This window comes from Leptinotarsa decemlineata, unplaced genomic scaffold, assembly GCF_025532065.1.
Source record: "Leptinotarsa decemlineata unplaced genomic scaffold, Ldec_3_MD MMD2_P_RNA_scaffold_7, whole genome shotgun sequence".
Classification (NCBI taxonomy): Eukaryota; Metazoa; Arthropoda; class Insecta; order Coleoptera; family Chrysomelidae; genus Leptinotarsa; species Leptinotarsa decemlineata.
The window spans coordinates 1,017,328-1,044,171 of NW_027412534.1; the positions used below are offsets into that span (position 1 = coordinate 1,017,328).

The following is a 26,844-nucleotide window of genomic DNA, read 5'->3' on the forward strand; positions in this document are numbered from 1 at the left end:
CTGAAGACTTCTGAAGACTAAGGACTCAATTCAGTTAGATGAGTCCACTTTACCAACCAATGAAGCATTGTTGTTGTCATTCGTGAGGTTCATTAAAAATGAGAAAATATATCAAGAATTACTATTTTCTACAAATTTAGAGACGGATTCAAAGGGAGAAACTATGTATAAAACACTGGTAAAATATGTGATGAGAAATAAATTTCACTGAAGAATATTAAATCAGCTGCTACGGATGGCGCTTCGGCTATGACAGGCACAAAGGCTTCATAGCGTACTTAAAACAAATCCAGGTGTGATCGCTGTACATTACATCATTCATAGGCAACATTTGGTTGCGAAAAATTTGAATGACTCTCTCAGTCACTGCAATATATGATCTTTATATATAGTTAGTCTATATACAATGATATCATCAAAGCAGTCAATAAAATCCGAAACAGATCTTCAAATGACAGATTATTCAATCAGCTTTGTGTTGCTAATGATGAAGATTTTAACCGATTGTTATTTCACACAGAAGTGCGTTGGTTATCAAGAGGTAAATGTCTGGCTAGATTTTACAATCTATTTGACTCTGTAATAGAGTTCTTGGAAAAGAAAGACAAAGAATTGCACGACAACCTCATCACTTCAAAGAATGATATTGTATACTTGACTGACCTGTATAAATTATTTAACGATGTCAATCTTCAACTTCAAGGTGACGACTTGAATTTGATTAAAATAAAAAATGTCATTTATGCTAATATTACAAAATGGTGTTTTACATTACCCTCATCAGAAAGTCTCATTTTCACATAACACACATAATTTAATTATTAAAATGACTGCGATTGTGATTCTTAAGATGCAGTAAAGTGAAAAAATTTGGGGGCGTCAGAAAATAATTAATCCTCGAAGGGGACGGTAGACAAAATAAGATTGAGAGCCTCTGCAGTTTAGATGATTTGATTTATAGCTCGTCTTCTAGTATACCCACTGGCTATATGTGAAAAATTCCAATTTTAATTATGGTTCCGCTGAGATTCCATCATATCACTTTTTTGTTTTTTTAGTCTGTATATTGTATATATGTTAGATCAACATTTTGTTTTACGTATTGTTTTTTCATATTTCTCATTCCTTACACCAAACACAAGTAACATATGTTGCTTCCGTGGATTATACAATATTTATCTGCAATGTATTTTTTTTACTGTTGTCTTGTATGTGAGCAAATAATATCATTAGTATCATTATTATGACATGCTTCCATCTAGCCATATTGTTGTCCACGAGACTGCATTGTTTTCCAGAGACTTGGGAGAAATAGACATTTCCCAAGAGACAGAAAAAAGTAACAAATTATTCATTATACATTTTTCTGGAAACGAATTTATTTTTTGACATTTAACAAGATGAAAAAAACTGAAGAATGAGCAACCTGTTTTTATTTTCCCTAATACTCAAAGGATTTAAATGAAAATGAAATAAATGCAAATCAATTTATTGTAAGTTGGCACACTTTATGTTTGGAAAAACTTCACACATCAATTAAAAACGTTTTAAAATACTTGTATTCTATGATTTTCTCGATCACACACTAGAATGTGACCATTTGGTGTCATAGCCACTCCTTCAAGACCTTTGAATTCACCTTTTCCTGTCCCCCAACAACCAAATGCTCTTAAGAATGTACCATCAGGATGGAAGATCTGTATTCTGTTGTTTCCTGAATCTGCAACACAGATATAACCTTGGTCATCCACTGCCACTCCTCTAGGGAATTTGAATTGCCCCTCTTCTGTGCCTTCTGTACCAAAGGATGTTAATACTTTTCCATTCACATCGAATATCTGTATTCTGTGATTATTTGAATCTGACACTACTACTCTGTTTGTATTTGATACTGCAATATAGTGTGGGTGCTCCAGTTGGCCTTCTTTGTTGCCCAGTGAACCAAACTTGCCGACAAAGGTACCATCTGATTGGAATACCTGTGAAGAGTTAAGTTGTATCAACAATGTCAAGAGGTTTTTTTTGACTTCATACCTGTACTCTATGGTTTTCCTTGTCGCAGACATAAATGAATCCCAAAGCATCAGTTGTGATACCCCATGGATAGTTGAAACGTCCATCTGCTGTACCTTGGCTGCCAAATGTTCGCAAGAATCTACCAGAAGGATCAAATACCTGTAAAGATATTGTAACTCTGCATTACATAAGCTTTTATTTAACTTGCAAAATTCATTTGTAGGTATGCATGTGAGGGTAGCAAATGAAAGGGTTTTCTAAAAAAATGAAATAACGTCACTTCAAATTCAATAGCGTGGACTCACAAAAATGGTGGAATATGTTTCAATGAACCCTCATGGTATGGATACCAAGTGGAAGAGTTTGCAGGGAAAATTTCCAAATAGCCCTCATATTTTGAAGAGCTTCGATTCGACAATGATTGGAATGATGCAACAAAAACCTTCCCTTGAAATTTCCATTGTTTGGTCAAATTGATTTTTTTAACTCACTGTAAACAAAACAAATAGCACGTACATTTATGCTAAAAATGTCAAACTTTATTATGGTGTTGCCACGTTTTATCTGATGACATTAGTTCATACCAAGTTAAGTTCACAGCATTCCAGATAATTTGAAGAATCCCTCACAGTAAAATGATTTTTTTGTTAACTCAATTCCTATTAATGAACCACCCCCCCGAACCAACCTCTTTCTATACTGACTGTAATAACTGCCATTGCGATTGTTAACGAAAAAAAAATATCATTATTCATAACTATCGGGGTTGGTCACTCGGTTTTTCAACAGAGTAAGTGTTGAATTTAATTCATGATTGTTGAACCTTATCAGCATCACGAAGATTATGTCTCCTTTGAAAGTAGACTAAACAAACGTATCCTGTTGATAAGTTATAATACTGGGAACGCAAAAAACGCAAGCTATGAGTTTGCATTTCAGCTTCGTGGACAGGAAGTTCGGCCATATCTGAATAGGTGGGTTCGAAAATTTATTTAAAATAAAAACTGACCAATGACTTCACTGAAAAGAAGATTTAAGTCTTGAGTAGGAAGGGTTATGGAAAAATTCGGAAATATTAAACAAAGAACAGACCAATCAGGGGACGGTGAAAGGGAGGAGTGTTAAGGACAGTTTCTCGGACTTGGGAATACGGGGGACTCGGTTAATTGGGACGGTGGCGATAGGACAACTGAAGAAGTTGGTTAAAAGGGATTTTGCGATAGAGCAGTTGCGAAAAGATTCTTTTTGCGATCGAGAGTTAATTTGGGAGAGTCGCGAAAGGGAGTTGCGAAAGTCAGTTGCGGAAGAGGGTCGCGAAAAAGGGACTTTTCGAAAAAGGTAGGTACTTTCCGAAAAATAATTTTTCGATAGTGGAATTCCGGTAAATTGCGGGTAGTGAGTTAATTGTGGTGTTGCGTTTGGTGGCACTTACAACGGGTGTGTATTTTATACGGATACCGTACCAGAGAGGGAAAACAGAACCCAGTATAATATCGTGAGTCAATTTGGTTTTTTTACTAACCCCCATGTCGGTATAGAGAGAGAGAGGATGCCATTTCAATTTTGTAATAATTGTCTTACTGTTGTTGCGTTTTGGGGACGATAAAAGAATGGCAATAGATTACACTAAACCCCTTTCATATGTGTAAATATCTGCAAATAGTACGCACGGGTTTGAAGCCAGGCAATTTCAAATAATCAATTCAGAATTTCCACAAAGCTCGAGTATAGTAATTTAGGTTTTCACGTATGTTGGAATTCTACCTTATGAGAGAATATATAACATTTCACAAGTCGATAAAGAGATAATTTTTGTTTGACAATCAGCTATTTGAGACGTGCTTTCTTGTTAAATTTTAATCGTACTTTTCTAACATTTCTTCTTATTGTTTTGTTGTACTTTCATGTTATATTTTTACATAGTTTTTCTTTTGTAATATAAGCCTAATCTGAAGCTTCTTGTTGTTTTTAATAGCTCACTACTAGAGTAAGTCCCGCACCATTTCAGGATAGTTGAAAGGCCTTTAGCCTTAAGTATTAGTCTCCTGCCTCGTTCTGGAGTGGAACTTAGAAGGAAAACCATCTCAAAAAGGTATACGGTGTAGTTAGGTTTCCAAAAGACCGGCCCTCGTGCGTTCGGCAGGAACTCTACAGCTTTTTCAGACCTGCCTAAATATACAAAATTTAATGCGGATAAATCTGCATCTGGTGACAGCCGCTGCTAAATTAATAATAATAATAGATAAAACCATATATGAATAGAATGCACATATATGGTCGGGTATTACATGACAATAAATTGATAGACTAAGCAACATCTGATGCTTCTGTGGTTTATACAAGGTTTATTCAACTGTATGTATTATTTCTTTTTGTGATTTGAATCTGAATAAACATTATTATTATTAATTCAAAATTTTCCAAAAGAAAAAAAATTCGAATAGCAGGCCATAACTTCGTATCTGAACATAAATTTCAATTCTAAGCAACTTTTCTCTTCAACATATTTCTATATTTTTTTTAAATGAGGGTACGAACTTTATATTTTTTGGCCTATCATGTATGGTGTTTGTCATAAAGCCATTTCAGGTACACTTGGTATAGTTTCTGAAAAATCGATAATAAAAAAGTTTCCCATTTGTTGCACACTTAAGATTAGATTGGATTCGCATTTTTTCCATAATGGACCATTACAATACTAGCCAACCCGTGTCATTTGATACCCATATTGAAGTATTTAGTTGTGAAAAATATGTAGGTAGCCATTTTGTAGACGCGGCCATCTGGGATTTAGATTGATACTAAATTTATTAAATTGTTTGAATGAAATGAATAAAAACACTTCTGTCAAAATACCACTGGTAGATTTCATTTATATACAACCGGTTTTCAGGTTTGACCCCATTATAATGTTAATGGGGTCAAACCCGAAACCGGTCGTATATAAATAAAATCTACCAGTGGTATTTAGACGAAAGTGTTTTTATTCATTTAATTTAAGTGATCATGAATTACTATAAAGTAAACAAGTCATCAATCACACATACTATTAAATTGTATTGTAATCAAAACTAAATGTGTGTACCAAATTTCAGATCAATCTGTCAACATGAAGGGGCATAAACTTCAAGTTGAATCAGGAAAGGAATCGTATTTCGTTTAAAAAAAAATATTTGTAAATTACAAACCTCTTTCGGCTGTCACGCCATCATCAGTGCGATACCTGCAAGTAAGTAATATTCAATGATATTTATTTTAATTTTAGATTGAACTTAAAATAAATAGTATTGAATATTACTTACTTGCAGGTATCGCATTGATGACGATGTAACAGCCGAAAGCGCTTTGCAATTTACAAATATTTTTTTTTTTTTATACGAAATACGATTCCTTTCCTGATTTATCAGTCACGTCTATGCAGTTTTAACAAATCTCAACAAACTTGAAGAACGAAATTTGACACAAACAAACAAAAAGGGTAAGATGAATAAAACCGTTTAATTAATAAATATGAATATAGCAAAACTGTCTGTGGCCGAAGTTATCATAACTGAAAAACGAATTATCACAATAATCCAAAATGAGTCGTCCACTGGAGTTGAAGATGAATTGAAAAATCTAATGATAAGTGCCAAGCAAAATGGCGATATTGTTTTGAATCGATAGAATGGTCGAAAATTAATTGATTAGTTTACAGCATTGAAGCAGTAATATCAGCCTTTCATGGTGAGTTATGACTTTTGAGCTGAAGATGGCTGGTTGACGATAACAAGTATGCCTTATAATTTGAGAAACTACACAAATTTTGAGCTGAGATCTGCATATTGACCTCAACTGATCTGTTCAAGAGCACCTCCAAACAAATTAAAAATGAAGACCTTGTAGAACCAGCAATAAAATTAACAATGAGAAGGAATATGAATTTCACTAGTTCGGACTTCCATTGTCTGATATATAAAATGATTTGAAATCCCTGAAACAACTAGAAAAGAGGCATAAAAAATGAATAGCTGAACATAACAATTATATTAAGCAAAAATAACCTGAAATGAAATAATAAAGAAATAAAATACAAGTAAAATTAGAACGATTGAACAAAAAATAAAGAAATATAAATGAAAATTGAAATGTTGAGAGATTCCAAGCCACGTTAGTTCACGACGTTTCGACTGTTAGTATCTACAATCGTCTTCGGGTGATGACGGGTGAAGAAGATTATATTTTCATTTTATTTTTTGTTTAATTGTTCTAATTTCACTTGTATTTTATTTCACTATTATTTCATTTCAGGTTACTTTCGCTTAATATAATTGTTATTTTCAGCTATTCATTTTTAATTCCTCTTTTTTAGTTGTTTCAGGGATTTCAAATAATTATATACAGGGTCCTGCAACAGTGGCGCGGTGTTCCATATCTCTATTTAGGAAACAGATAGAAATCTAAATTTCTATAATATTATCTTATTACTCGAGCTCGACAAAATAAAAATATTGGCCGTCACACAAGGTGTTCGATTTTTTCTGGGCGGATCCCAACTGTGTTTTTTCAAATGGCAACCTATGTTTTTTATCGTTTCTTTCGGTTTCTACATAGAAAATGAAAGATAGGTAGAAACACTTATTTCGTAAAAAAATATTTGTTTGGACACGCTATAATGTTCAAAATTGAAACAAGATATCTTTCGTACATTCTTATCAGTCGTCAAATGGATTACGCTTTGAAAAAAGTCTTTCATCGAGTTTATGGCGTAGAAATAGGAAGAACGAACATTTTTCGAAAAAAATGCTTTTTTAAGAAAAACTATTGAACCTAGCCATAGGGAATACTCAATGAAATTTGTAGAGGTTTCGTTGACGCTCCTTATGGATCAATAATATACAGGGTGTTCCGTTCAAAATAAGGAAGATTCTACAAATATTTATTTACAATATGTGGCAAGCGGTTTTTCATACACTGTATATCACAGGTCGACTTCAGATATATCGTTTGAGAGAGTTACCACTGTAGAATATTTGACCAAAAAGTAAATACAATTGGACTTGGCACAACTTTATAATTTCAAATATTCTGAGTGACGAATATTGGAAAAAAAAACCTGTCATGCTAGATATCTCGAAAACCGTCAATATTTTCGAAGTGAAGATATACATAAAGTGTCTTTTATTTTCTATGTAGAAACCGAAAAAGCAATAAAAAATATAGGTTGACGTTTGAAAAAGCACAATTTGGATCCGCCCAGAAAAAATGAACACCCTGTGTGACCGCAAATATTTTTATTTTGTCGAGCTCGAGTAATGAGGTAATATTATAGAAATTTAGATTCCTATCTGTTTCCTAAATTGAGATATGGAACACCGCGCCACTGTTGCAGGACCCTGTATATTAGACAATGGAAGTCCGAACTAGTGAAATTCATCATGAAACATTGTCAATCACCTTCAAACAAACGAGAAGGAATATGATTAAATGCTTTCAAAGGAACATGCAAGAAAGCACCATATTCTGTAAATTTTTTTCAGTAATACAAAGCGAGTCAAAAATACAATTTTCAACACTGCCTAGGATGGAGAGATATCTGTTCTTACTTGCTTCTATAATGAGTTCATATTCAGACAGCTCAACTATACTCCGTTCATAATTTGTCGATAGCACAAAATGAGTCCCAAAATGAGTCACAAAATGAGGGCCCAAGTCATAAAACGGTCGTAAAACTCGTAAAATCATAGGCGGAGGTTCCTGAGGTGTTTATTCATTAAATATAAAGCTTCAGTTTATATTCGAAACTTGCCTTGAAAGGGTGAAGTTGTTACGAACGAAAATAATTTTTGGTTTAGTACATTTTTTAATCGCATTTAATTTACGGCTCGTTGGTGTTTCGGCGTCTACGGCAGTAATTAACGTCTCTAATATTTATTTTGCGAATTTTGTGCAGTGCGTGAGTAACTTTTTTTCATATTCCTACAAACATATACGTACCTTTCGTTCCTGCTTGTTTTGTTTGATTGCTTGCGATGGCTTCGTCATCATCATCAACATCATCAAGTTTTACACCGTACTGTTGCGTACAGTCAGTAAGTCTGTCTATTCACCAAGAGAGAAGACTATTGTTTTGAACGTTCACGATGCTTTGGTTTCTCAGAATCCCACAAACACTGTTCAGAACATAATCAAGAGTTGTGCCAACATGACGGGCGTAGGGGAGTCAACAATATATAGGTTCCTATCAGAAAGAAAAAAAAGGTATAGCTAACCCAAATACAAACGAATACTTAAAGAGGGGGAGGAAATCTATTGAAATTGATGAATTTGCCAAAAATGGTATTCGAAGGAAAATTCACGAATTTTTTTACAAAAAAGAAATACCCAACTTAAACAAAATTTTACAAGAAGTTAGAGACGACCCGGATTTGCCTCATGTCGGACGAACCAAATTGTGGCAAGTTTTAAAAGAATTAAATTTCCGGTGGGAGAAATCAGACCGAAAATCACTTTTGATTGACCGGGAAGAGATAATATGTTGGAGAAGAAAGTATCTAAGATCTATACGAAAATTTCGGGCTGAAGGAAGGCCAATTTACTATCAGGACGAAACGTGAGTAAACGCAGGTCATACTCTCACAAAAATTTGGACAGATAAAAATATATCAGGCTCCAGGCAAGCCTTTATGGAAGGTTGGTCTACTGGTATTTCCCACCCTCTGGTAAAGGCAGTAGATTAATAGTTTCTCACATTGGCAGTGAAAAAGGATTTGCTAAGCATGGTTTGTTGGAATTTGAATCCAAAAGCACAAAAGACTATCACGAGGAGATGACAGCTGATGTTTTCGAAGAGTATTTTGAGCAGATGATTGAACATATACCACCAAACTCAATTATAGTATTAGATAATGCACCTTATCATTCACGACTAGTTGAAAGACTTTCAACGACTGCGTGGAAGAAACAGGATATCATTGACTGACTGCGGAATAAGTCCCTGCCTTACGAAGATGGAATGGTTAAAGCAGAACTTTTAAAAATTGCCCGGCAACACAAATTTAAGTTCAAGAAATACGTAGTTGACAAAATGGCGGAAAGACGAAACATAACAGTCCTTAGACTTCCACCCTACCACTGCGAATTAAATCCAATTGAACTCATTTGGGCACAAATGAAAAGCTATGTGGCTAGAAAAAATACGTCATATAAAATACAAGCTGTACGTGATTTGTTATATGAGTCTTTACAACATATTACAGAACAAAATTGGCGAGATGCAGTAAGACATGCAATAGAAGAAGAACAAAAAATGTGGGATCTTGACAATATAATTGATGCGACTGTAGAGACACAACCGCTAATTATTAACCTGCAAGACGACTCGGATTCCGAAGATGATCCTGTTTATTTTGAATTTGAATAGTTTTGTAAGTAATCGTAGTTTATATCATTTAAAAATAGGTATTAATTAAATAAATGTATCTTTTACAAATTGCAAGTAACTTATTATTTTTGAATAAAATAAAGAAATTTTTTTAAAATAAAAATACAGTTTACAGTACCTACAGTTTAAGAATATTAATATATTTATTTATTTAAAGTAACTAATGTTTTAATCATATACTCTACGACACTGGTCACTCATTTCCACTCAAAATACCTACATAATCGGATTAAAAGTTTTATAGCTGTATTGTATTTCTTCAGATACAAGGTGGGTTAGTCGAAAACATCTTAAACTGCCAGTTTTAGCTTGGTTTTTGTTATTATATCATATTAGCTGTCCTCTCTGTATTTCAGTTCTCTAATGAGGGTCAAATTTGCAGTGAGCTATCAACAAATTATGAACGGACTATAGATGAGCTCTTACAGAATATTTGGTGGCAATGTTGAATAGTCCTTAGTTATTGATTTTAACAGACGCTATATTTTTCCCAATACCATTGATCATATTAATTTATACCCCTTTCAATTTGATGGTTATGTTATCGAATATTGTTCTCTTTTTGAGTTACTATAATAAATTATAATTCGACTCACTTGTATTCTGTGATTGTATCTGTCTGCAATAATATATTGTCCTATGCGGTTTACGGCAACTCCTGCGAGACAGTCAAACTCTCCTTCTTTATTTCCGTACTGACCGAACTCTTTTAAGAAACGGCCATTCGAGTCAAAAACTTGAACCCTGTGATTAGATGAATCGGCAACGACTATTGTATTATCGGGTCCAACGGCCACACCTCGTGGCCATGTGAAACATCCGGCTTCGCTCCCCCGGCTACCAATTTGAAACAGCTGCTGGCATTTTTGCAGGTATTGACTCCTAGGGGAGGTACCTGCCACTGCCTGAGCGATACCTGTAAAATAACCGTTGATAACTAACTACTGATTTCTTGAGAAAATTACTTTTTTACGACACTTTTAAATACGTAATGATCTGGTATAATTACAATTAACGAACTTGCAACAAACATATCGAAACAATAAGAGGAAAATAAGCTCTCACATTTGCAATTGAACCAAGGTTTGTTCTTAATAAACCCTACAAAATACAAATAAAACAGAACAGAGTCAGATGCTACAAATCACAGTGGGTCAAACTGGATGATTGCTCATGGTCATCCCTGAAAGAAACAAACTCAGGTGTACCGCAGGGAAGTATTTTACGACCCTTGATGTTTTCAGTGTTTATTTTTGATTACCCCACTTTCTTATCACATTGTCAAGTACATCTATATGCAGATGATACACAGTTATATTTGTCCTCTCATAAAACTGATACAGCAAGTTGCGTGGCCAATATAAACACAGATTTGCACAAAACATTTCTTTACTCGGAGAATCATGGACTGAAAACCAATCCAAATAAAACTTTGACCTTATGCATAGGGTCTCAAAGACAAATAGTAGAAACTCAGTGTAACTTCAGGCTTACTCTCGATAACGCAGACATTGACTGGGTAGACAGTGCTAAAAATCTTGGCGTAACCATAGATAGCTCTTTGTCTTTCCACGAACATGTGACAAACATTTCCAAAGTATCATTCTTCAAACTCAAATCGCTATATAAATTCAAGTTATCAGTTATCAGAAGAAATGAAATACAGGTTAGTTAAAACTCTCATTTACCCCCATATCGAGTATTGTTGTTCGGTTTATTAAACTTTTTTGCCCATTATAACAAGCAGAAGTTACAACGTATACAAAATACTTGCATGCGATTCGTATGCTGTATACCATATGGTGAACATGTCACCCCATTTTTGTTAAAAATGTAGGAGCTGAATGTGAAGTACAGAGTCTAATATTTGATAAAAATGTTTTCGTAAGTTGCTTCAAACTAAAAAACCTAGTTATTTATATAGTTTATTAAGCAGCCATTCTGACATACATATGGCCAATATATATATATATATATATATATATATATATATATATATATATATATATATATATATATATATATATATATATATACACAAAAACTTGAAGAAAGTCCTCCTGAAACAGCTACTTTCATATAAACATTGAATTACACAAAAGAAAAAATTCTAAAAATTCTTTATAAACTAATAGTCTTATATGAATACTGAATAATACAGTGTTCACAAGTTCCGGAAGGAATTTATAAGTCATCAACCGAAGACGATTGTGGATACTAAAACTCGAAACGTCGTGAAGTAACTTTGCTTGAAATCTTTTAATTTTTAATTTTCATTTCTTGTTGATAATCTTTAATTTTCAGCTCGTGTTAATAGTTAAATTTTTGATTGTTGCTTGTATTTTATTTCATTGCAATTTCAGTTTTTTTGCTTGATATAATTTTTATTATTCAACTAATTTTTTCATTTTTCAACATCAATATCACTACAAATATTTATTATTCTCTGCCGTATATCCAATATTGAAACAGGTTCATTCTCGTACACCTTTTGCTTCAAATTAGCCCCATAGAAAAGTCCACAGGTGCCAAATCTGGCGAGTGGGCTGGCCATTCTGTAGAACCTAGACGGCCAATCCGACGACCCGGAAAAGTAGTATCCAAATAGTTTATTACTTGTCTGGGGTAATGTGGTGGCGCTTCATCTTGTTGGAATACAATATCCATAACGAATTCATTAGAATTCGCCTCGACAATTTCAGTGATGAGAGTAGTTTCCAGCATATTCAAATACAGTTCCCCTGTTGGATTTTGATTAATAAATAGAGGTCCGTCAATATGATTTCCCAATATTCCTGCCCAAACGTTATGTTTTTCTGGATATTGGGTATGTGTTTTCCGGAAAATGTGAGGGTTGGTGGCATTCCAAAAACGTCAATTTTGTCTGTGAACACTGCCGTTAAAAAGAATTGTACATTCGTTACTAAAACAAATATCGTGGAGATTGGTAGGATTTCTTGCAATGGTTTCCGTCATGATTTCGTAGAATTCTGTTCTTCGATCAGGGTCATCTTCAGTTAATTGGTGTACTATTTTAATTTTGTATGGATGATACCTATTCCTCTTCAAAAGTCTCCACAAAGTTGAAGAAGACACCTCATAAACATTCGCAACGGAATAAGTAGACTGTTCAGGATTTACTACAATCTCACCAATTATTTGCACTTGTTGTTCTTCCGGAATGGACGGATGACCTGGGGGCTTTTTGTTTTGTACACTACCGGTAGTTGTGAATTTGGATACAAGTTCCCTCAAATAATTCCTACAGATAGGACGATTCGGAAAACGTTCAGTGAAAATCCTTTCGGTCTCGTGAAAGTTACGCGTCGCACCGTAAATAAAAGTCGCTTCAATTTTTCCTTCCAATGGACGAAAATTGACCATTTTAGAGATTGTTGACGTGGTACCTTTCTACTAGTAAAACCGAGAACTAAATGAGAATATTCTAACTGAAAAATGATGTTCATTGTCGTACTGACATTGTTTGTCGTTTTTATTAACACAAAATAACTTAACAAACTCTATCGTTGTTGGAATTGCCATGTGGAAGATAAAAAAATATTTCTAGAAATATCGATATTAATGTATTTGTCTTCTGGAAATTATTAAATGTTCCGTCATTTTGTGGTAGCTGAAGATATTGACTTCATATTTTAGGGTTGTGAAGTATTCGTCAGGGGCTTTAAAAATATGTGTCACAAGACCCCCCATTCCATTTCATTTTTTTCCCAGATGGCACCCAGTTGCTATCTTGAAAGTTTCATCTATCAGTTTCACTTCAAAATAAAGTATTCGTGCATTATGAAGAAAAGAGAATTGACACTTTCTATGTTTTTTACCATTTCTATTTGTAACTAACGTTACTACTGTAACGTTATTTAAGAAATGCACTGTATGTTGTCCAACAACGTATTCAGCCAAGCTAGTGTAGAGATACGCAACATTTGGAGACCCAGAATCCAGCGGAAAACAGCCAAATCTCGCTAAACGGTCTTCTTCCACTGAACCGGTGAAAGGGAGAGAGGGAAAAGAGGGAAGAGGGGATAAGTAAAAGTACTCGAATGACTTATAAATAGTCATCTTTCGGAGGACTTAGTCCAGTCATCACCCGAAGACGATTGTAGATACTAACAATCGAAACGTCGTGACGTAACTTGGTTTGGAACCTTTTAATTTTTATTCCACTTCAATTTAATTGCTTGATTTTCATTTTATCACTCATTTTTATTTCATTATAATTTTCACTTAAGGGTTTTACTTTGCTTAATATACGTTTTTATTTTCAGCTATTTTTTTTAATTTCCAATTTTATTTCTTCTTTCAGATATTTCTAAACATATATCATATCAGACATTGGAAGTCCGAACTGATGAAGTGCACCACGAAACATTGCCAACCACCTTCAAACAAACGCTTTCGAGGTATTACCCCTCATCAGCGCAGGAAAGATCCAAACCAAACAGAGTCTGAGACTCGATCAATTTCAATGCGACTCCACTGCATGTATGAAATGTTTGTCTAAGAGAAATAGTCTCATCTCGTGAACAAAGCCCCAAGCGGGCGAGTAATATCAACTTCAACTTTTCTTTTGAAAGTTAAATGTGTTGATGGCATCCAAAACTTTTCAATGCTCGTGAAATAATGACACTTGAATCTTCATAATGAATTTTTCATATAACAAATTATTCAAAGTGGCATGATATTGTTGTAAATCATGCCCGAAAGAAAATAACGCCGGCCGCCACTGGTAACTATAAATCAAACATGACGTAGCTAAGAGCGCGCGAATGTACGATGATTCCCCGCCACTCTAGAAGCAGCGAGAATAATGCTACCGATTTCAACGGAACTTAGGCGAAATTTCTACGACATTCGATTACGATATTGAAACGCTAGCCACGAGCATATCGACACTGTCAAGTGGACGTTACAGTGCGGTACGCGAAGTGATCTAACAAGGCGATAGACATTCAAATAATAGTTGAAGTTTTAGTTGAAGTGTTTGTTGTATTTAAAGTGAAATAAAGTTAAGTTTGATTATGTAGTCAATTATTGGTTAACCCACGGGTAAAAACATAACATTTGGTGTCGGAAGTGGCATAATTGACTGAAAATTCATTGTTTTATGATGAACACAATGAGTGTCGATTACGACGAACTTGAGAAAATGTTCATGGCTTGGCAAGCGGGCCTGGCGGAGATTGAAAATAGCAGAAGAGAAGAAGTTGTACGCAGAACAGAGGAAGATGAACGTAGGAGAGAGGAAGAACGATTACGCTGAAATGAAGACCGTGAATTACTACTAAATTTTCTGGAAAAACAAAAAAGAAACAGAGAGGAATATCGCAAATTATTGGTAAATATTCAGGAGAAACAAGAAAAAGACAATAAAATGTATCTTCCCAAGTGAGTAAAGGGGAGGTACAGGAATTGATTCAGGAAGAATTTGAAAAAGTATTTCGGGAAACAAAGGAGGGATAGGAAAAAGTAGTCGATGAGACGTTTGATGGGGATGAAAGGAAACTTGAAGAGGAGCTTGAAGGATTCCGAAGGAAATTTGAAAAGAAGCTCGAAGGAGTCGAAAATATATTTGAAAAAGTTTTCCGGAAACATCGGACAGAAAAGATGCACGAAAACTCATATAGCCTCTCAAGGAGACCATGCTTGACATCCGGATGCAAATTTTGCCAACGCCAGGACTAGGATACCCTGCTACTAGAAGAAGAACTTTCCACCAGACGTGATAAGGTAGCGGGCAGATACTCCTTTATGGACAGCTCTGATAGGGAGATAAGCTTCCCTACCTCCCGCTTCTTCGGGTTCCCTCTGACCCGGGGGGTAGCAACCTGTAAGGGTTCCTTGTCCAAAGATATGGACAGACAATTTGAGGAATCATCTGACCATGGTGTGGTCCGGTCGTTAACAGCTTCTGAGGGTGACACTACCGTCCTGACGAGGCAAGACATCATCGTAGCACAGAAGGAGGATTCCGTCTTGAAAACTGTTCGAGAATGAATTGCCAAAGGAGTGAGGCCGGAATTGCAAGAGATTTCCAAGCACGGCCAGCAGGAGAAGGGTAACTAGCTCCAATAGGACTCCATGAGCATTCGAGATGACCTACTCATTCGGAAATGGGAAAGCCCGGATGGAAGAACCCATAAATTCCAGAAGATCCTTCCTAAGACGTGTATCTCGAGTATCCTTGAACAGCTCCGCGATGGTCGCACTGGAGGGCATTTCGGAGTAAATAGAACTATAGCGAGAGTGCGTGAGAGGTACTTTTGGGTCAATTGCCGTCGATACGTGAAAGAGTGGTGTAAGCGCTGTGACCTGTGCTTTTCGAGAAAGGGTTCGAAGACAAGGCAGAGAGGAAAGTTGAAGCAGTACCTCAGTGGGTGCCCTTTCGAGAGAGCTGCAGTCGACATTTTGGAACCACTTCCTATGACCATATCCGGTAACAAGTATCTTATGGTTGTGATGGACTACTTTTCCAAATGGCCCGAAGTAGTAGCCTTACCCCACCAAGAGGCTGAAACGGTGGCAAAAATCCTGTTGCAGAACGTAATTGCCAGACACGGATTACCTCAAGAACTACACTCGGATCATGGCCGCAACTTCGAATCGGATTCATGGAAGGAAATGATGACTCTGTTGGGAATAAAGAAGCCACGAACAACTGCTCTTCACCGACAATCCAATGAAATGGTCGAGAGGCATAATCGCATCATCAATAACTACCTTCCGATGTTTGTCTCCGAAAGCCAAAGAGACTGAGATACATTAGTTCCTCTTTTTCTGTTGGAATACAGGAGCTCCCAACATAACACGGCGGGTCACACACCATCCATGTTGTTAACTGGTAGGGAACTGAAGCATCCGATAGATGTATTGTGTGGCAGTCCTTTCGATGAATCTCAAGAGGTACCTCTTTCAGAGTATATAAATGACCTGAAGGAGAGACTGGTAAGTGCACACGAATTTGCCAGGACCAAATTACAGCTTTCCAGCGACAGGATGAAGATAAGATTCACCAAAAAGTGGCTGCCAGTGAGCTTCAAAGAGGGCGATGCAGCGCGGCTCTACCAACCCCAACGTCGGAAAGGTTTGTGCCCCAAGTTGCAGAGACCATGGCAAGGACCTTACTTGGTAACCAAAAAGATAAACGATCTGGTGTACAGAATCCAGTTGTCACCCAGAAGCAAGCCCAGAGTTGTCCACATAGAGAGGCTGAGTCCTTACATAGGTTGTGATGTCCCCTCTTGGAATGTTTTTCGTGGCGAACAACCTCAGAGAAGGGGGTAGTGTTATAAATCATGTCCGAAATAAAATAACGCCGGCCGCCACTGGTAACCATAAATCAAACGTGACGTAGCTAAGAGCGCGCGAATGTACGATTATTCCCCGCCACTCTAGAAGCAGCGAGAATAATGCTACCGATTTCAACGGAACTTCGGCGAAATTTCTACGGCATTCGATTACGATATTCAAAGGCTAGCCACGAGGATATCGACACAGTCAAGTGGACGTTACAGTGCGGTACGCGAAGTGATCTAGTAAGGCGATAGACATTCAAATAGAAGCTGAAGTTTTAGTTGAAGTGTCTGTTGTATTTAAAGTGAAATAAAGTTGAGTTTGATTATTCAGTGTAGTCAATTCACTACACAACAAAGTTTTTGTTTCGGGGTTGAAATTAGATGATTTTAATGTATTTCCACGTGTTAAAACCGAAAGTGACCATAAAAATTATATATTAGCTCTTGTTTTCAAGATATAGTATCATTATATCATATATATATATATATATATATATATATATATATATATATATATATATATATATATATATATATGTATATTGAGTTTTCAACAAATGAAGTATTTCATCACCAACAGTTGGTACACATGTTTGTTTACATAACACCCCTCTCATCAGCTGTTCTTAAGTAGTAAACATAACCTATGTGAGTTTGTCAATTGTACGCACGTGGTTGCTATTGAAATTATCGTGTGAAGTTGATTTTTAAATTAATTTAAGTGCTGATCTGGAATGCCTCGAAAGTGTGTGAATTCTGTCGATAGCTTTTGCTATATATGTGGTGAAATAACATTCAAGGCTCAGAAACGTAAAATGACACCTATCGTTAAGACAGTCTATGAACATTATTTTGGTGTGAAAGTTGGGGACCAAGATAAATCATGGGCTCCTCATATTTGTTGCAATTCTTGTTCCGTCATATTGCGAGAGTGGCTGAAAAATAAAAACCGGGCAATGGCTTTTGCAGTACCTATGGTTTGGCGTGAGCCTACCAATCATACAGAAACTGTAAGCTCCTCCCATTAAGCAAGGTTTATCTATGAAGAAAAGAGGAACGGTTAAATACCCTAATCTCCCATCTGCTCTTCGGCCTGTACCACACTCAGACAATTTGCCAGTCCCTTCTCCACCCCAAAACTATGAAATTTTAGAGGAAGGTGATGAAGACTGTTTAGAAGGAGCAACCCATCCTTCTACATCCTATGACCCTGATTTTGAGGTGAGCGATAGGTCTAGTGATCCGCACAGAATTAGTCAAGCAGAGTTGAGTGACCTTATAAGAGATCTTCGCTTGTCTAAGGAAAAGGCTGAGCTGTTAGGGTCAAGACTACAACAGTGGAATCTTCTAAAACATGATGTGAAAATATCTCAGTACAGACAGCGTCAAAAAGATTTGCTTTCTTTTTTTGAGAAAAAAGAAAACCTCGTAGTTTGTTCTGATGTTAATGGTTTGATGGACTGCTTGAATTTGGTTCACACTCCATCTGAATGGAGACTGTTTATAGACTCTTCAAAACTAAGCTTAAAAGCTGTACTTCTGCATAATGGAAATCAGCTACCCTCTATTCCTATAGGTCATGCAGTTCACATGAAGGAAACGTATATAAATATGAAAACACTTCTCCAATCAATCAAATATGAACAACACAAGTGGCACATCTGTGGTGATCTGAAAGTCATTGCTATACTCCTAGGAATGCAATTAGGGTTCACCAAGTACTGTTGTTTTTTGTGTCTGTGGGACAGTCGAGATAGAAAATCTCACTATAAAAAAATGAACTGGCCTACACGAGACCTAAACCCTAATGAGAAAAATGTAGTTTACGAGCCTCTTGTAGATCCTAAGGATGTTCTCCTTGCCCCATTACATATTAAGTTGGGACTAATGAAAAACTTTGTGAAGGCCATGGACCAGAAAGGACAAGCTTTTAAGTACTTGAGAGCAAAGTTTCCCAGGTTGAGTGATGCTAAAGTCAAGGAAGGCATCTTTATTGGGCCTAAAATCCGTGAAATCGTAAATGATCCTGCTTTTGACATGATTTTAACAGGAAATGAAAAAAGAGCCTGGGAAGCCTTTAAGGGGGTTGTACATGGGTTTTTAGGTAACAAAAGAGATGATAACTTCACAGCATTGGTTAAAGAGCTTCTTCAAGCTTACCACCAACTTGGATGCAACATGTCCTTAAAAATTCATTTTCTTCACTCTCATCTTAATTTCTTCCCACAAAACTGTGGAGCTGTGAGTGACGAACATGGAGAAAGATTCCATCAAGACATTGCCTTAATGGAACAGAGATATCAGGGCCGTTGGAATGAAGCAATGCTTGCAGACTACTGCTGGTCTGTGTGTAGGGATGCTCCAGAAGTCTTTTATAAAAGACAAGCTAAACGACAGCGATCTTACAATGAATCGGATGGATTCAATTGAAATTTGGTGGTACAAACTTCTTTTATTTGTCAAAACACTAAGAATAATGTTTTTTTTTATTAATTTTGTACTTAAAATATTCTAAAAGAAACATAACAATATTGTTTTATGTACTTTCACTTTTCACGTATAGTATAACTACTCTTTAAGATTAAGTACTGTGTATCTCAAAAACCAGAGCTAATAAAAATTTTTCATTGTTATTTTCGTTTTTATCACCCCAAAATTAGTAGAAATTGACTAATTTAGTGTAGGAAACATTCAAAAAATATTTTTTTGTTGTGTTGTGATTGGTCAATCCACGTAACAATATAATTGAAACAACTTTTGTACTTTGCAAACTAATTTCATAGGAATCTTACCTGCTGCCGCCGTAGCTGCTGTAGGGGTAGTGGGGGAGCCTTGCATGTTTTTTGAATCATCATCCGAACTCGCCAATTCAGTAGATGATCTCAATGGAAGTCCAAGTGAGAGTCTTCTGGCAGCTGCAGAACTGCTTGACGAAGGCGTTGTTGCGTTAGCTCCATTATCCTTATCTTTTCCTCCGTTTCTGTTGCCGTACTTATTTTTCAAATATCTAGCCCACGAACTCAGAGCAGCTCCATCCTTCTCAGTTGATGGAGCCGTTGACCTGTCTGGAGAGTTGTCTCTAGATTTAAGAGTATGAGAGGAACGACTACGAGCAAGATCATGGCCTGATGCAGTCGAGCCGTATCCTCTGGAAGCAAGGTAAGCAGACGGGTTGGAGGATGTGGGAGATACTGGTTCATCGGGTTCTTCTTCATCTCCAAATTGTTGGCTGCTTCTGCTTCTAGCAAGGCGTTGCCTGCGCTCCTTCAAAGCCATGTAACGCGACCTGCCGCTGGAGGGATACTTATTGTCATCATCAACAGCCGAAGAATTGTATTTACTGGTATGATGATCATCTTCCTCAGGTGGTATAGCGACAGAACTCTTACTTTTGTTGAGGAACCTACTCGTATAACCGTACCGAGGCGGTTCATCTTCTGTAACTGCTGATGTTCTGCTTCTCGTGTACTTTGTAGGTTCCTCCTTTGGGGCATATTTCGATCGACTGTAAAGCGGTGTTTCATCTCGACTGCTTCTGCGCACATTTTCGCTACTACTGTCTCTTGCGTTCGCACTTCTAGCCAACAGTGGCCCTATGTCTGTCTTTGCCATTTCTTTAGTTTCGGGTTTGGTAGGTTCTTCTGAATCTTCCTCGGTCTCCGTTTCCTCTTCAGAGCTGGTTTCAGTCTCTTCATCGTCAGCTGCAGGGGGTGGAGTGGTGTGTGTCTTGTTCTGGAGAAATCGGCTTTGGAAAGGTTTAGGGGATGGTGTTTCTTTCGTTGAGCCAGTAGATGATATTTTTCCACGAGCCGGAGAAGGAGAAGTGTCTGTCTTGGATAATATTTTTTGTTTGACTTCTTCAGTAGTGAATGGTGCTCCAGTATTCCGAACAGCTCTGGCAGAAGCAGTAGAAGATTCTGTTGATGTTGTGGAGTCTGAACTAGGTGAACGAGTGGATTTTTTGTGGCTGGCATCTGAAGCTCTACGATTAGTACTTGGGTTAGTCTTAGAAGTAGATCTTCTTTGGCTTTGCTGCAAGGAAGTCACCGATTCGTCGGTTTCTTCTGTGCTGGATACGGCCTGAAGAAAATAGGTTGTTAAGGTTTTTTTGGAAGTCTTGCATACATCTTCATGCTTCACACAAAAACACAAAAGGAAACTTGAGAGAGCTTGACTAGAGAACGTGTTGAAGTAACATGCCACTGTGTAATCGAGTCAATATTCAGGCATTTTGGAAATTATTGTGCATCTATCATAGTGGACGGTAAGCAAAACAACATATACATTACATCAAACTCTATTCTAAAATTGATTTAATCAGGTACTTGGGTAAGAGGTTACGGTTCATCCAAACTCACCTCAGGGGCGGGGGGTTTCCTTTGCCTTTCGTCTGTAACAGGTCTTTCTACAGATCTAGTTTCTGTAGTAGTTTCTGTTGATGTTGTTGCCCCTTTGTTTTGTTTTTTGATTCTCGATATTTCATCCTCCTCGCTGACTTGTCTTGTTGTAGGTGGAGGAGGTCTTTTGGGAACTACTTTTGGTTGAGGTGCGGATTGTGGAGGAGGATCTTCTTTCTTTTTTGTTCTACCACTTTCGTGATCCTGCATTTTTTTCATTACTCTAGGAGAATCGGCCAGTCTGGTGATTCCACTTAGCGGCCCTCGAGCAACATCTTCCGTATCCAGGGCTCTCTCTCTTTCATGTTTGTTTTCATGAAACCTGACACCTCTACTTGTTTGTTCAGTATCTGAATCATTATCTGGATTCTGATGGCGTCTGAATCTGCTGTATTTTGATCTAGGCCTACTGTCGTGATCATAATCTTCACCATACTCTGAAGTAACTCCTCTTCCGTATCTTTCAGTACCGTACCGGGTTTCACCGGTGGTACTTTTCGGCCTTTCACCGAATTTCCTGCCACTCAGAACTTGCTCATCATCACCGTAACCTCTTTCACCATAACCTCGCTCTTCTTGCTGCCTGAATTGTGAAGCTAATCGGTGATCGCTTTTTGATCGCATTAGGCCGGGTCCTCCAGGCGGCTGTAACAACCCCGATGTCTGACCGAAATTACTACTTGCTATGTTCAAATCTCCGAATCCCGCCACGTGTAGTACTAATTGATTGGGATCGTGAGCTAGAATTAGGCGTACTTTTCGAGTATAATCGGAATTTTCGTATTCAAAGTTTCGAATAAACTCGACCGTTTTCAGAAATATTTCCTTGGCGTCCATCAGCTCACAGTCATCCCAAATGTCAACGTTTTCGTTCATGTGTTTGTCGGCAAGGTCGCAGTTGCTCAATATATTTGAAATTTCTTGTTCAAGATTTGCTTTGAGGGTATTCAAAGTTCGTAATTCCGTACTCAGATACCTGCCGATTTCACCTCGTAAATGCTCGGTGCGATCTTTCAGAGCTTTATTAAGCCTTCTGTATATTTCCTCGACTTCTTCGCCCACGGAGAGGCAGTTAGTTTGAATACTCTGCGCATTTTTTTCCACTAATGAAAGAGTATCTTGCAGCCTGTGAATTCCACGACGGATTTGGTTGTTTATTCTTGAAATTTCTCTTCTGAGGATCTCCATGTGAGCGCCTTTACATTCTTCACATATTTTTTTATCACAGTGCGAACAGAAACTACAGTACGCTTTTTCTGAACACACGTTGCATCTTTCCATTACTTGGCCACTTGTCGGATCTGGTAGTTCTCCAGTTATTTCGATGTGTAGTTCCAGAAATCTCTGGAGAGTTACATTGGTGGGAAACCCTTGAACTCCTTGATAGGGAATTCGGTGTTCTGCCCGACATTCTGGACATTTTACCTGAAACAATGAATGTTTATTTGAAATTCTAGATTGAGAAGATATAAAGTATAGAATTTTTCGTAAACCATTTTGTTCAAATGCCTTAATAATTTTGTTCCGTTATTTTACTACCTCGACACGTGTTTCGATCACCAAGTGATCATCTTCCTCTTCAAGAGGTATAGATGAAATTGGCCGATACTTGATGAACTGTGAGATTTTCACTACGTGTCGATGTGTTGAAAATAACGGTTTGGTATTGGGATAAAACTTCATTAATATTCATGACTACGCCAAAGGTTCCAAACAGTGCATCACAAGTACAATTTTCAATGCTCTCTAATGTTGGAAAAAGGAATAATAGCGCTATTTCAGGTAATCATATTATCAATTCTGTCATTTTAGTCTTAAAACAAAATACAACATTTTTTTGACACTTGTTTTGCTGACCAAATTGAATCGACTTCAAGGTATCCTCCATAAAAGAATCGTCCAAGCCACCCTATGATCAGAAAAAGAGCTACCAGATTCCAAAACGTTGCATAAATGCAGCATATAACAGCGCTGTTTCGATCTGCAATAGATCTCATCAGAGGTACTGAGCTCTTGTGAAACAATCCTGAATAATACAGAACTAGGCAGCATATCAACAGTGTAAGACCATCCATCACTTTCTCCGTGGGTTGGGCTACCTATCGGGGGCGTCCCCAGGTGGCCAAGGGACTGGAGACCCTGTCCGGGAAGCCAATGTGGTCTTACGGACGGGATCGCCGGACTCCTGGTCAGTGGCAGAAATAAGTAGGGTGAAGGAAACTGAAACTCCCCAAAAGCCTTTGCAAAACATGCCACCGTGGACTAGCTTACCCAAGCTAAGGTGTAAGGAATCGTGCCGACAGCTGAATGGCCGCAGGGTGCTATGCAGTCAAGAACGATTTCTTGGGGACCTGGGTGAAACCTTATTGTGATCAGCCTATCTCTGGTAATGCAGGGCTCTGCCAGAGGTGACCAACTCTTCCCCTGCTAATCGTGGGAACACACATGAATGAAACAAACACAAAAACAGAAACAACAAAAACAAAAACCAATTCCGAGGCTGGACAGAAGTGCTCACCTCAATCTAAGGCAGTGGCTGGAGCCAATCTATCGCTTGGAATTAGGCTGGACATAGCAAATCACCACGTGACGTAATACAAAGGCCAAGGCGTAAGCGCATTTACGGTGCTGAGCCAAAAGGAGAAAAAGAGCGAAAGAGGTAGGAGTGGCAGCCACTAAAGCCGGCCGCAAGTTGAGACGAAGATCGTGAGGTGACGCATGGTGAGCCATGGTGGGAAAAAACTGCGGGTGGGTGGACCCCGCAAGTTGAAACGCAGTTTGAGCCTACAGTTCTCAGGTGACGTGTCTCTTGCCTTTCGATTTTGAAATGGATTTGGTTTATGAACTTTTAATTGATATCAGCTCAGAATCTGAGTTAGAAAATGATGAGGAGGTTGAATCGATTATTTCTGCTTGCTTCATATCGCTTTCCTTTGCTACTTCCTCCCATATTGAACTTTTTGATTTTGTTCTTATGGCTAGTGTCGTACAAAACGCGACGATTTCTAACTGCCTCTATTAATTTTTCCTCCATTTCACTTGACACGCCGTGACTCACTGAAGAAATCTGTGGAAGGAGGACTGCGTAACGCAGGGTCACGGACCGTGAAAACTGCGTCACGTCACCCTGCGTCGGAACTTGCGGGATTCCTATCATTTGTATGGTTCGCAGAAATTCAACGTGAGTCACCCTGCGTCATCACACGGACCTGCGTCTCAACTTGCGGCCGGCCTAAAGGGTTTTTCAATTGGCGCGGTTAGATTTTGGCGCCCCGTAGCGGCCATTTTATTTTGACATCTGTCAAATCTTTTGTTTATTATTCAGCTGTTTATGCCAAATCATCATGGCAAGTTACACGATGGAACAGCGCGTTCAAATGATGAAACTTTATTATCAAAATGAGTGTTCGTTAACGCAAACGTTGCGCGCATTGCGCCCATTTTACGGTAGACGTGGTGGCCCTTCACAGTCGACTCTGGCTACGTTTGGTGGCCAAATTTGAGACGACCGGTTCAGTAAATAATCAGCCAACACCCGTACGTTCAAAGAACGCATGATCGGTCGAGAACATCGCCGCGGTTCGTGAAAGTGTACAGCAGAACCCGAGGCAGTCTATTCCTCGCCGTGCACAAGAACTCGGCCTTTCGCAGACTTCAACTTGGCGAATTTTGCGTCGGGACTTGGGCCTACACCCGTACAAGATCCAACTGACCCAGGAGCTTAAAGTTCATGATCATAGACAACGCCGTTTGTTCGCCGACTGGGCTTCGAATCGTTTGGAAGAGGGCCCCAATTTTGGCCGAAAAATCATCTTTAGTGACGTGGCGCATTTTTTGATGGATGGCTGTGTTAACAAGCAAAATTGCCGTATATAGGCCGATACCAACCCACGCGAGGTTCACCAGGTGATAATGCATCCTCAAAAAGTTACCGTTTGGTGTGGATTTTGGGCCGGCGGCGTAATTGGTCCGTATTTTTTTGAAAATGACGTTAGTGAGGCGGTCACCGTCAACAGCGAGCGCTACAGAACGATAATAACTAATTTCTTATGGCCCAAATTGAACCATATGGACCTAGACGACATGTGGTTCCAGCAGGACGGCGCTACGTGCCAAACAGCAAACGCCACGATTGACATTTTGCATGAACGATTTGAGGGTAAGGTTATCTCTCGCAGGGGTGATGTGAATTGGCCACCAAGGTCATGCGATTTGACCCCGCTAGACTTTTTCCCGTGGGGTTTCTTGAAGTCGCAGGTCTATGCAAATAAACCACAATCGACCGATGCCCTAAAGGTGAACATAACACAGGCCATCGCTCAAATTCAGCCGGATCTATGCGGAAGAGTCATTGAAAATTGAACCACTCGGATCCGTGCCACCGTAAGAAGCCGAGGCGGGCATTTGAATGATGTCATATTCCACACTTGATGGCATACATGCGTCTTTCAAATAAAAAAATAATTTTGTTAATACCTCACACACAGCTTGTTTTATTCCATTTCAACATCTACCCGCCCTTATTGAAAAACCCATGTGCACCCTCCTCGTCATCCACTACATCTCCAACAGCACTTTCTTTGGCGGGCGCCAAGAGCTCTGCCTTGAATAAAGGCAGGGAACCGTTTACCCCTGCAGGAAAGCTCCCTCACTTGTGCACCTCCAAGGAGAGAACCCCGAGAAGGATGAAGAAGTCGCGCAACGACAGTAATATCGCTGCACCTTCCAAAACCTTCGCGGAGGCCACCGTGAGACACTTCAAGGTTGCCAAAGAGAGTGTGTGTTATAAACAATGGCAATGCTGAAGAAACAATCGCAAAATTGCTGCTTGTGCGTGCTCTAGAAATGATAAAAATGACAAAAACGATTCATATAGCACATAACACAATATTTAAAATATCACAATGGTAGGTGAAAACGTCAAATCTAGGTCAAGTGAATAACACGATCGGTTTGAAATCTCAGTGACTATAATATTCATATATCACAATACAAATTATCCAAATATCACCAATAGATGGTTAACAGTTTTATGCAAGGTATCACATGAGATGAATATCACAGTCGGTGATAGTCAAAATATCACAGTCGGTGATAGTGGGAATATCACAGTCGGTTCGTGTTCAGAATTACACGTTAAAAGGTAAGATCTCGTTAATCCTTAGCTCGCACAAGTTTAGACCTCAGAGAGTTGTCGTTGTATATCTTTTGAATAGGACAAACAATTTGTTGAAACTAATTATAACAGGTATGAATTCTTAACGTAGTTTTGACTAGTTTTTATGGTTTCAGGCAGTGATACCCAAGTTTTTAGACTCAGATAGCTGCAGTGCCTCTGTCCCACTGTTTTGATACATTTCGGAACCACAATACTATGTTTCTGTCTTTTAATATTGTATGGGTGACCTGAGCGTCTTATTTCAATTTAATTTTTGTATATTTTCTGAAACATTTTTTGGCAATAAAGTTGTCTTACATTGAAAATGGCACTTTCTCTGTATAAATTATCGCTTGGATACATCCTTTCTTTGCTCAAGATGATTTTAATAATTTTTTTTGTACATTATTGAGGCAATTCAAGTGCATGTCATTTACTCTTCCCCATCCTATATGTCGTATAAAAGTTGGGACTGAAAGAAATTATAATATTTATACAGATGGTGGAACATACTTTGGCTAAAAGACAGCAAGATCC

The 26,844-nt window shown here is 38.0% G+C and overlaps 2 protein-coding genes across 3 annotated transcripts in view; one reads left to right on the forward strand and one right to left on the reverse strand.

Moving 5' to 3' along the window:
- Positions 1-26,844, forward strand: part of LOC111512527 (uncharacterized) — a 110,579-nt gene that overhangs the window by 63,622 nt on the left and 20,113 nt on the right. The gene's annotated exons all lie outside the window — the stretch shown is intronic.
- tn (tripartite motif containing protein thin) overlaps positions 1,474-26,844 on the reverse strand; it is a 132,061-nt gene continuing 106,690 nt past the window's right edge. For both annotated transcript variants that reach the window (XM_074170166.1, XM_074170167.1), the window contains 5 exons: positions 21,111-22,574; positions 19,545-20,832; positions 10,036-10,355; positions 2,035-2,175; positions 1,474-1,979 (listed from right to left, as the gene is read on the reverse strand). In XM_074170166.1, coding sequence (XP_074026267.1) covers positions 1,548-1,979; positions 2,035-2,175; positions 10,036-10,355; positions 19,545-20,832; positions 21,111-22,574 — 3,645 coding nt within the window. In that variant the 3' untranslated portion in view covers positions 1,474-1,547. The remainder of the gene's footprint in view (positions 1,980-2,034; positions 2,176-10,035; positions 10,356-19,544; positions 20,833-21,110; positions 22,575-26,844) is intronic.